We start from the raw sequence: 12,488 nt of genomic DNA, 5'->3' as shown, positions 1-12,488 counted from the left end.
CACCAGGCTCAGCTCCATATTTATATGTACACATGTATAAGGAGAGGTGAACCTCGCCTCTGCCATCCTCACACTAGGCTCTCACTACTCGGCTCACTGCCCAGGCCTCGCTTTTCTGTCAACAACATAGTAGTGGCATACCGGTGTGAACACAGGGATTCTTCGTACAAATGGCTGGGAGTGTTCCAGATCCTGACGCAGCCTATTTGACGTGGACATTTCCTGAGTGGTGGAGCCATATGCTGCTGGCTGACTTATAGCTGTACTCGGTCATATTAACAGATTGCCTCTTATGTATATTAAATTAGTAGTGTAATTCAGCTTATTTGTGACCATCTGGATACTTGAGTCGTGCCCTTCTGCTTTTTGTTATCTTCCTAACACCTACTCTGTGTTTCCAGTTATGGGTTTTTAGAGATTTGACGTGTGAAGGGTGTTTTTATCGTCAGCCTTTCCTCTATGAATCCGATCGACTCCAATTTCTTCCAGAGGGCAGAATATTTAACGATGTTTCTTATTGTCATTACAGTTGAGCCGCTGTGATTCATAAATATAGATGGCGGTGTAAGGAGAGCCAATCTTTCGGAAACACATCTATCCCATTTCATTAAAGCATTGATCCAGGCTCCTATTCAGGTGCCTCGGATGTGAATCCAACTTGGATCCGATCAGACCCACATCCTCCTCATGATCTCTACGGTCCATTGACACAAAGTGCTCCCTAACCTTGAAGCTGAGTTCATGAAGAGTGTCTGACTTGTGCTGTAGTATCTTGACATAAAACAGGTTTAAGGGATGACGAGGATAGAATACGCAAAACCCGATGTGTGTCAAGATATGAAAGTGGTCCACTGCCTGGCACTTAATGCCCCAAAAAGCTACAATTAGGCAACATTACGATTACCAGGAAGTGATTTATGAAAGTGAGGGAACAGATTTACAAATCCCCTGCATGCCTCTGTAGGAATGTCAGAAGTCAGGAGAAAAGCTTGATCCTAGCACCATTGCCAGCGGCCAAAGGTTGTGGAAAGAAATCGGAATGGTCAAATAGTTTGGTGCAGATGGTTACAAAAATAGGCACGGTCGCTCGTTCCCGTCCAAATGTATTGAAGAAGGCTCTAATAGTCTTAACAGTGATTTTAATGCAGATGCCAGATTTCCCATATGTGCACCATCTATGTAGGAACTGTGTCCCAGTCCACATTGCTTACTCTGCTCTGTTCTCTCATCTCCTCTTATCTCTTTCCACCTCCCTCGCTTCTCCTCACTGAGTGCTTCCAGTGTGCCAGAATGTCAAAATTCCTTCGTCCAAATTAACGTCTCCCCTCTCCTTCCCTCCCTTTCTCCTCGACTGTCTGCGTTCCACAGATTTGTGACTCTAGATAGACCTCTCCCCCTCCCCTCCTGACATTCCTCCTTTCCTCCTCCTCCATTCCACCGTAGATTCCTGCCTCCAGATGAGGAGTTCTTCTTACGTTCTCACTTCCCAGCCCCTCTGCCCTGTGTACCGACTACTTTCCACTCCAGATTCCTGACTCCAGATTGTTGGCATCTCCCTGGGGGAATGGGGGGAGGGGGTGGCTGTCAGCTGTAGACTGCAGGACTTTGAATTGAATGACATAATTGACATCCTGAGCACTCACCAGGCTGCAGAAAGGTTAAGGGTGGGAAATTGAGTAATGGGGTTTCTGAGCAAGTGCAAAGGAGAAAGAGGTTGTTGATGCTGTGGCATGTACCAGTTTTGGAGAAATTGATGTTAATTCATGCCAAATGATGTCATTTAACGGAGTTTTCATTGCGTACCTGCAGCAGTACGGTGAAGTTGGTCACGTACACTCACTCGGGATACGAATGCTTGATAAGGAGCTAATCTAAGTTTGTGTTGTGTTCCTGTAGTGAGTAAGCCAGTCCGTCAGCGAGGCGTGAGGAGGGGAAGAGGAAGCATTTTGTTTAGATGTGGAACAATGCTGTGAAAGAGCCAGCGTGGGGCCAAAGCAGGAGTCAGAATGGGGACAAAAGCAATGCAGATAGGCCTGAACTTTAACAGTTGAATGACTGTCACTGGTGGGTGTGGGTGTTTTCCTCCATGTTGTGTAGTTTTTGAAGGCGAGTTCATTTCCAACAGCAACACTTTGAGCCTCTGTTGCTTGAACTTTGTAAGAGGGATGATTTTGAAATTTCATTTTTTTCAAAAGAGCCATGGAAAGGTCAAGCTCAGTGTGATGGTAGACAACCACTTCCCCTATTGTCATTCTACACTTCTCTTATTTTGTCAGGGTGTGACTCGATTGCCCTTCATTTCAGGAAGCCTTTAACTGATATCGTTACTGGTTAAACATTACGCCACACTGGGAACTGTTTCACAGTGACTCAGCTCAGTCTCTGGAAAGCAGAACCTGACTTTTTATATTGTGTAGTCTGATTGTATTGCAGATTGGTGAAAAGACGTTTTGTGAATAAAAACTGATGTTCTCCAAAGCAGCACTTGACAACCAAAGCCCGTTGTTCACTCTGAGAGACGTTGCCCTGAAGGGGTTTTGGTGTGCCTGTGTGTTTTTCAGGCTTTCAGGGAAGCTAAACTCAGATATTTCCTCTTTAAACAGCCCTTAACCACAATGTTGACCATGCTAATATTTGGTAGCACTTGACATTTATGGGCGTAATGTTGTGTTGATTAAATATCAGCACAGCGAAACACAAACGTGTCGGCTCATTTAGCAATCAAACCAGACTAATGGTGTTTGGCTTTGACAGGGGCTGATTAGTTGCGTATTTGAACGGTGACGTCACAGCACACAAACCTTTACAGAATTACATATTTTAGAGAATGGACTGGAAATGTGTTTAGGGATTATTATGTCCTCCTACAGTATCCCATTTGTGCGTTAATTCCCTGCCAAAGCACATTTCTCAAACATGTCTGCGTTGCCCTTCAGAAACATGTTAGTCAGTGCAGAGACGGAGAACAGGCCGTTTCATTCCACCTAACGGCGCCGCTTCCCTCAAATTCCTGTGTGATAACGGGGCGGTGCACAATCATTTCTCCCACCAAAAGGGTAAAAAAAACAACAGCCAACCAATGTAGCGTAATTATAGCTGAGTCATAAATGCACGTCCTTGTCACGCTGTTTGGGAATTAATCAAACAAATGGACCACATAATGACTGTGGAGTTGGCAGAGCGCAGTCACAGTCACGTCCTGGAGTTACTGACTAGAGATCCCTGGGCTAGTGAAGAAACCCCACGTTCTGGCTTGATGATGAAGAGGCCAGTGGACTGTAAGGTGTAGTGATCTGACATAAATGCAGCCCATCCATTTCCTCTCATGTTACTTTCTCTCTCTCTCTATACACGCAAAGTATTTGTATAGCATAGTAGTTAACGGTGTCATGGTCTTAATGTGACAAATAAAGTCAGAGTAGGAGGTCCCCTGCAATTTCTACACCTCAGATGGAGTTTATTGGTCTGGGGGAGCACGAGTCAGCATGTGGAAATGACTGTGTAAAGTCCTTTGTGGCTGTAAAGGGAGCCGTGCAATGTCAGGGAAGCTGTTAAATCCTATTTGTGCTTTGTGTTACAAATGTTTGTGCCCGACAACAAGTCTGAAGGGGACCTTCTCTCAGAGCTTTTGGGTGAACTCAGTGCACTTTCTAGTCTTCAGTACCAACATGAGAGTAACCCCTGTGATGTCATAGAGGTGAGTTTTCCCTGACTTTCCACAGCGCCCTCTGAGCACCCATACTTTTCCCACCGTACTGCCCAAGACCGACGGACTGTAGTTAATGTGTAAAAGCAGTGAAGTACCCCTGTAGGTGATGAAGCTTCACTCTCACTTGGACATCATTGGGCGCCATTATTTTGTTTTACTTTGTCAGGTCTGACAATTGCGCTGCAAATGTTGATCCAAACCCCACAGTCCTTGTCTCTGAATTCTCTTTTAAGTGGATTATTTCACAGTAAATGAAATGGAGATTGATCACACTTAGAAGTAATTTTCCATGATCCCTCTATAAAAGCACATTATGACATTTAATTGACTAGTCTGTCACTCTACGGTGCAGTTTCCATAGAGAGCGCCCTGTTTTGAACATACAGTATCACTCAGCCTCTCAGCCCCCCTGCCTGTTTTCCCAATGACTAATGCATGAAGCAGCCGTTACAGACGCGAGACTCTGAGACTCCCTGACAAAACAAGAGGGCATCCCCTGACATCCCGCTCCGCCTGTCTGTTTATAACCTCTCACCCTTTGACCAGGATTAGTGTCAACGTTCAACCGGGCCTTTGTATCCAGACAGATGGTGATGTCACAAATCCCCCCTCCCCTCTGGCGGCTCTGCTTCCCAGTCCGAGGCACATGGTTCATGTTTTTGTAAGGCATACTAAAGGGCTTTATTCTCATGCAAATGCTAACGGTCATACATAATTGCATTGAGATTTATGTAAACTGAAGTGTGGCACTGAAGCACCGTTTTAATGAAATTCAAAACATTTATCCATTTGGCCCAAGTAGTTCAGTGCAGTTTGAATCTGTTGCCCAGTTGTTTTGCTGTGTGTGTGGAACACATGAACACAATCGACTGAGACAACACACGTCAGAATTCCAAGTGTCTGTTACTTGAATAGCTCCTTTTATCGTCTTTAAATACAGTTTTGCAGGTTCAGCGATTGTGTCAGCTGTAAACGGTACACTACCAGTTCCCCCGGGGACAGGATGCTATGGTTGACCCCTGGAGGTTAGGGACACATTATCTGGGTCACTGAAAGGTCACTGTCTAGTCTCTGTGTTCCTCAGCTCCCAGACAGTCTTAAAGCTATTATCTCTGTTTGGTAGTTACTCAGATGAATTGGCTTGGTTGGGTCATTTGTGGCTGTTAGCTTGATTTATTGCTTGTTTCAGACTGTGGTGGGTTGGCTCACCTACAAATGGTCCCAAAACAGCAGCTGTTTCGAATCCTTTTAACAACAATGGCGCTGGGTTGACCTTTTGTGACCCTTTAACTACTGTTATGGCCTTGTTCTGGATGAGGAAAGCCTTGGGTGGTCATATTAGAAATAAATGAGGTATTCGTGCAGATCCGGAGTCAAACTGAGTTATTTTCTCTTGTAGAATAATTTTTTCACAAATGGATCTGGACAGCAGTAACTTCATGAATATATTTGGAAAGCCATATCAGAAATACTCCAACTGGGCTCTATGTGATCATTTCCATTCTTTGTTTTGGTCTTATATCGCTTCTTTTTGCCAATGTACAGAATGTACAATAAACAATGTGATTTTTGTTTTTGGAAATTGCCTCTTCAGATGCTGTTGCAATGTTTCCCACTTTAAATCACCACTGGGAAAAACTCCAGCCCCCGACCACTCTGCATGTTTAGATAATGGATGGGTGGATGGATGAGTTATGACATCATCCTCCAAACCAGATACATTTAAAAAGGACAGAAAAATACCCCATAGACATGTGGAGGTGAGGAGTGGAGATGTGATGGACAGCATTTAAGCCTCATCATGTCATACAGCATGAACGGAGGGAAACATGTTGACCCATAGGTTTCATGGTGCCAGAGAAGAGATCCAGTATCTATAACCTGCTACAAAATAAGATCCCTCAACTCTGTCAGCAGTGTGTGTCCATGGCTTATTTAGGCAAAACCAGTTTGATTGTAGCTGAGAAGAGTTGGACTGAAAACAAAAGGTGCGATTTCATCTTCCGTCAATGACTCAGCTCTCTTATTACAGCCCATTGTTTTGAAACCTGTGCAGCTCATTTGAGTCACTCAGATGTTGTAATGAATCTTTCCTGTCCAATGGCTCAGGAATGAATTGTCATGCCTCTATCCAACAGAAGTCATTAGAGGTAATGTCTATGGAGATTCCCTGGTGATGTTACAGTAATTGATGGTTGTCAGCTGGTCTTGTGCTTGCTTGTCATTTGCAAGTCACCTGTGTGTAGCCGGATTCCAAGTCTCTCCTTCTACTGTTACTGTGAGGATTTTGCGGTGGGGAAGACGATCCACTGAGAGTACAGAGGGCCAGATACGCCCCAGGGCTTCCTGCTTGTTTTACCGACTCCTCATTGGCCCGGCATATCATGTTTGGATCTGGACGAGTTTGTCTGCCTAAGGTCACCGTGACCTGCTGCTCACAAGACGGCTTCAACACTGCCGGATCCCCACAGAACAAAGGAGAGATTGAAATTGCGTTGAAGCTGCGGGTCACAGTGGTCAAGTCTACATAAAACTTGGATTGGACGATGAGCATATTTAGATGTGTTTATCAAAATTCTGGGAATGGATATTGGAGGGATAATGAAATCACTGGGGCTTGTGTATCATATGACGTGTTCAGTTTCTGACTCTGTTCAGTTTTGACTTCTTCTTTTCCCCACTTACTGCTCCTATTGCACACTCCACTTCAGTGCTAAGCTTGTCAGGGTGTTTTGCTTGTCTTTCTAGAGAGCTTTAGGCAGGGCTGGAAATGGTATTTGTGTCGTAAAGTCCTTTGAGACATTGTTTGTGATATTGCGCTGTACAAATAAGCTTGACTTGACTTGATTGTGTGGATGACGGCAGTGTTGCAATTATCCCAGTTATCCCTGCATCTTTGCTTACCCGGCACATACATACTGATGCTGCACCCAATGCCCTCGGTGCCCTTAGTGCCCTTAGTTCCAGGGCCTTTTATAGACGGGCTGCTACAACCCTCTTTTTTTTCTTCTTTGCTAAATTGCAGTTGCCATCAAGAACATACTATTTCGTGTGTGTGTGTGTGTGTGTGTGTGTGTGTGTGTGTGTGTGTGTGTGTGTGTGTGTGTGTGTGTGTGTGTGTGTGTGTGTGTGTGTGTGTGTGTGTGTGTGTGTGTGTGTGTGTGTGTGTGTGTGTGTGTGTGTGTGTGTGTGTGTGTGTGTGTGTGTGTGTGTGTGTGTGTGTGTGTGTGTGTGTGTGTGTGTGTGTGTGTGTGTGTGTGTGTCGGACATGGGAGATGTTGCTTTATCTCTCAATGATATATTTGATACCATCATACGTTATATGACTGAAACTGTTGTTTTTTATTACTCTTTGAACCTTGTATCTATACACTAATTCATTACCGATTGCCACAGCCAGTTGTGCCCAGAAGCAAAAGCTGCAAGACGCCATTGATAACAATGAGAGGGTTTTCCTCTGATTGTGGCTGAGAAAGTGTTTTAGTTTTCTGGTTAAACCCATAATCTTCTCTCCCATGCTTTGGTAACCTGAGAGTTAAGTCTCAGTTGCACAAGACAGTCATGCACCCAACCAACAGATAAAGCAAGGACCATGTTCTTTACCTGGTTTGGCTGTCAATGATGGCCAGCAGATATGAGATATGGGGAGAAATATTTAAAAGATACTAATTGATACACAGTATTGGAGGAGATCTTTAACTACAAGGATTGACGGGTGTAAATAATTGTATTCAAAATCACAAAAGAAGTATTTAAGGGTCTTTGGGGTTGAATAGACCGTTCCAAAATAGGAAGACACTGCAGCAAGAAAATACAGAAAAATAGTAAGAATAAAAGAATTCCAAACAAATAAACGGAATCAAATTTGTTACTTAACCTCCCTCGTCAAATGTACAAATCACTTGGGATACATGTGCATCAAATAAGCTTACAAGTAGATTTCCGTGGCGAAGCCTTAATGCTATGATGATGACCTACTTGTTGAGTTGGACTCCCTGTACTCCAGCTTTATGCCAAGACATCAGGCCACTTTTCTTTCTGTTACTCCTGTTTTTCTCCTGTCTGCCAAAAAAACTGTCTATTTTGTCCCGCAGGAGTCTTTCCTGGCTGCCTACAATTTGGCTTGTACCCACAGTGTCGGCTTTGGCCGTGTAATTCCCCCTGACAAGCTGACGGTTAATTTTTATACACTTCTGCCCTGTGAGGGCATTTTGGTTTTGTGAGATTGTCCCTTCCCATGTTGTGTTTCTGTCTGATTTGTCTGGCTTTGTCATTTTGGTGGCTATCATGGTGTCCATTTCGAATGGTTGTAATGTTAGGGTTGGTTTCCTATGTCTGTCGAGATCATCTTGTGTGTCTTGGTGTTTGTGTTGCGTTCGTGGCAGGGTTCAGACTTAGACATGATCTATTATGATCCATGTATTTCTACATGATGTCTGGAACACAGCACTGTTTTGTTGTACGGACCTTTATGTACTTGTAATTTGGTACGTTGACCTTTTTTACCCCTTTAAGCCTTCGATGTGCAAATTTCACATCAACTTGTCTTGATTAAATAACAGATGAAATGTGAAAACGAAGGCTAAAGTAAGCTGGATGTATAACATGAGATGGATAAGATCTCATTGAGTTCAGATGGTGTATTCAAAGTGCCTGGGAGGTAAAAGGCTGTTGCTCTTACAGGAATAGAGTAGCGCTTGTGTTGTAGATGTTGTCAGGCAACATTCCCTCAGGCTGCCATATTTATTTGGTTATGGGCAATAAGAGGGAGGCTATATGGACAAGAGTATTTTAACACTACAACATTTATTTTTGCTTCATTGGACAATGGTAAATGTCAAATAACCCAACCTAGAGGAGAGAGTAGCAAAGGTTGTGAGCTGAGAGATGTAGTTCATTTACAGAACACTAAGCTGACAGGAAACCACAGAGGATCCATTTCTTTTCTATAACTTCTTCATAAATCTTTTGGCTCCCAATCAGGTGAACCAGAAATTCCCTTGCCTTGAAAGGCTGTGAAGTATTTACCGAAAAGACCATGACCTTATTAAAAAGGAAGAGGAAGTACCAGGGTAGACGCTACACGGGTGGATGGACATGTCTCTCTCTGTCTGCATCAATGCCTGGATGCTCTGGTGGAGGGGCAGACAGGATAAGGATGATAGTCTGCCTTTGATGTAACTGGCAGTCCTCAATGCTTATTTAATTCCTCCTGCATCACTTCAGTGTTCTCTACCACTGCTCTTCATTGTTTAGCACAGGTCTTGCTCTTATTCCTACTGGATTGTCCAGTTAGCTCCAATCAAAGGCACTGCTAGTCAGTCTATCATTTTGGTCCAGAGTGATCCAGACCGGGCCGTTGTAAAGATTGTGGTGTTTTCCTGGCGTTGGGTTTGTAGGTTTGTAAACATGATGTTCACGCTAACCAATCCAATCGGCCTTTGCCAGTTAGAAGCGGAACTCTGATCTCAGCTCATTCCTGTGTTTATAGTCGGGGCAGAATAGAAATATGTGTGATATGTGATCTCCTTAGTCTTGTTATCACATCTGTGTTTTGGACTAGATAAAAATGACTTGTTGCAAAGAAAACGATAAATAATAATCATAGGATCATTAAGTTAACCAAGTTGGCAGAATGTGAAAAATTGTGACCAGAGAAGTGAACGTCCTTATCAATGGATGTGTTGCACGAAAATGTGCCATGAGAAATGTTTTTCCTTCGACTAAGAGCTGATTGACTGTATATTTCAGACCTTTTAGGATATGTGCATACTGTGTTTGACGTGTTCACGGTGTCATTTGTACACATCTCCCTTTTTAACCTGTCATTAACATTAACTCTGCATCTCCTCTCTTTCAGTTCTGTGTGCAAAGAACCTGGCAAAGAAAGATTTCTTCCGTAAGTAGTGTCTATTTTTACGTGTTGCTATTTCTGTCCTCTTTAGTTTCTTCTACATTCGGTGGGGCTGTCAGTAGTAGCAGCTCACTGGCTTTTGATGTCTTTCCATTAGTGGAGTCCCCTGAGGAACTGTCGGTTGTTCAAAGGCGGCCTGGCACACACAGGGAACCACTTCTAGACTCAGTCCTAGTAAATGATGCTGCATTGTTACCTCCATTTCATTCATAAAACCTAAATGAAAGCTGACAGAAATGGCACTTCCTTTGGTCTGGCTCGGCGCTAAACCTGAATGACGGTTACGCACGAATACAAGCCAATCTCAAAGTACATTCTAAAAAACCTTAAAACAATGTGTCATGTCCAGTCATTCTTATTTAGCTTGATATGAAAATTTGGATAAAGTGATATGTAGGGTGTTGGTGTTAGCAGTATCTAGCTACATCTGTCTCTCCTTGTGAAAATAAAGAGTATAGAAAAGTTAGAGGACAGCCAGACCACAACACTGAGATTACTTAATGGGACAACACACACATACATGTAGAAATTCTAGACGAGGGGGAAAAGATGGCTATCAGAGGTCAATGCAGAGAGGAAATTGTACACTGTTTTCTTTGCTGCTTCTAGTTTACTCCCTGTCTTTTAGCTATGGGCCTTCTCATCTCCCCCCCTGTTTCAGTGAGTAAGACAGTAGGCGCTTTGCCACTGGCATTAATGCAAGCAAGGCTATATTATTTAATTCCACAGACGTGACTGTTTTCACAAAAGAGCACCCTAAAGCAACACGCACTTTTTACCTTAATTGTCAAATTATGGCCTTGTTAAAAGCACTGAACTGCAGCAGTAGCAGATTATTTACACAGTAGGTAGGTTCTTTATGGATTTAGTGGCTGCAGACAAGAGCAGGTTTTCCCACACACACACACGCACGAGAGGACTTCCGCCCGCGCGCGCGGAAGTCCTCATAAAAAAGCATAGGGGGAAATGTGACAGAACAGGTTTGACCGGGTTGAAGTAGCTGCGCTCAGAGGCTCAGACATAATTCAGTTGAAACACACGTGTAAGTGTCTATACATGCACAAACACATGCGTTTGTCTGCTCCTGAGCGATACTGACCAAAGAGAAACTCTGTTTAAATTTCCACCTCAATGCCACAGTGTGAAGTTGGTTATCCTCCACATTGACACTATTTGTATGACATCATTTGTTCATTTATATATTCTTGGTTGTTTATATGTTATTTGGTAAGACAAAGGAAAAACCTTCCTTTGTGCTTTTGCTATCCAGCCTTATTTGCAGCTGGTCAGAATCCGTGTACATGGTTATTACCTTCATTGTGCCAAAATAGATTAAGCAGTCAGTTAATAATTTAAAGCCACAAGTTCCGCATTATGCAAAAATCTTTGTCCTCTGCAGAGTTACTCAGAAAAGCTTTTCCTCACGTCTTCTCTGTTTCTGGGTTCACAGGTTTGCCAGATCCCTTTGCCAAAGTGGTGGTGGACGGCTCAGGACAGTGCCACTCCACTGATACTGTGAGAAATACGCTCGACCCCAAGTGGAACCAACATTATGATTTGTAAGTTAACAAGTGTGGGAAAAGAATTTTACTCCTGAACCGAAAAGCCTCAAAGAATTCCTCCACAACAAGTTGTAGTACATCAGCTTTATATTTGACCCTGAAATGGCTGCACTTTATATACTTGAGGCACAATGCAGCACATGCATTCCAGTTCATGCAGTATCTGAAACTTGAAGCAGTATGAATTCTGGTTTCAATATGCGTCATTAAGTGTTTGTGTGGAACTGGTATGATGAAGTGTGTCTGAGATGTAGATTCACCTCATCTTTCTGTGTGCAGCGTCACCTATCTATAATCTTTTTGGGCTCTAGATAAAATGTCTTCGGGCTCACTTAAGTCATCTTCATGTTTTTTGCAGAATTGTTTTGTACATTCTAACTTTGTACCATATTACCCAGTAAAGTTACAGCACTGCCCTCAGACGCCACAGACTTAAAAATCACTACGGCAAGATTAAGCTTACACCCAACAAGTAGCCCAATACAACGGCAGCATGTGATTGGCTGAGTGGCAGGAGCAGTGTTTTCACTGGGGGCCATGAGCTATGACTGCTGCCTGTGCTGAGATCAGTGCTGACAGGCTGTTCCAGGGAGTAATCACCCCAATGGACCCAAAGGGCCCACTTGCAACCAAGCTTACTGTATATAGTGACAAAGGAAGGTGTGGGTTGGGGATTGATGTTTTATAGAGTTGGACTATACCATGAAAAGAATAAGACAAAGAGGAGAAATCTCTGAAAGGCCCTCGTCTTCAGACAGACACACCTGTTCTCCAACCTGTGCTGGCCCGTGAACAACAACGTCAGATTCCCTCTTAACTTCACTCATCTCTCTTTCTTTGGAACCTAAGCAGTCTCTTCCCCACCCCTGGCCTCTCCCTCAGGTTCAGGAAATGGCTAACATGCCACAGAAAGCAGATGGGAGTATAGGCTTGGCCGACTGCCTGCTTGCCACACCCTCATCTCCGGTCTCTTTCAGCTTTAATGGACCCCACGTCCATTCACAATGTGTTCACAGAGTGAGACTGACACCACCAGCGTTCAGTCAGAGATGATGGGGGGGATTTGTCCTTAAGAAAATGTTCTGAACTACTGTAAATCTGCCGACGATTGCAATGCTGAAATACCATACCATAAGCCTTGGAGGTTTGTTTGACACACAATCACAACCATTGTCAAAGAGTGTGTTACTCCAGACATTGTTGGTTTTAGTGATTTAAGCTTGAGAGGATTTCTCTCCTTCATTCCAGTGTGTTCTTCAGTTTTTCAGAATTCTAGATCTCAGTTGTTCTCTCATTCCATATT

At 43.5% G+C, this 12,488-nt stretch overlaps 1 protein-coding gene across 4 annotated transcripts in view; it reads left to right on the top strand.

Moving 5' to 3' along the window:
• LOC143016646 (E3 ubiquitin-protein ligase SMURF2-like) overlaps positions 1 to 12,488 on the top strand; it is a 52,589-nt gene that overhangs the window by 10,327 nt on the left and 29,774 nt on the right. For all 4 annotated transcript variants that reach the window (XM_076171079.1, XM_076171078.1, XM_076171076.1 and 1 more), the window contains exons 2-3: positions 9,570 to 9,608; positions 11,074 to 11,182. In XM_076171079.1, coding sequence (XP_076027194.1) covers positions 9,570 to 9,608; positions 11,074 to 11,182 — 148 coding nt within the window. The remainder of the gene's footprint in view (positions 1 to 9,569; positions 9,609 to 11,073; positions 11,183 to 12,488) is intronic.

Source organism: Genypterus blacodes, unplaced genomic scaffold (genome assembly GCF_046128005.1).
Source record: "Genypterus blacodes isolate CSIRO-AG114 ecotype Tasmania unplaced genomic scaffold, CSIRO-AGI_Gbla_v1 ptg000240l_1, whole genome shotgun sequence".
NCBI lineage: Eukaryota > Metazoa > Chordata > Actinopteri > Ophidiiformes > Ophidiidae > Genypterus > Genypterus blacodes.
This window is presented reverse-complemented; position numbering and strand designations above follow the sequence as displayed.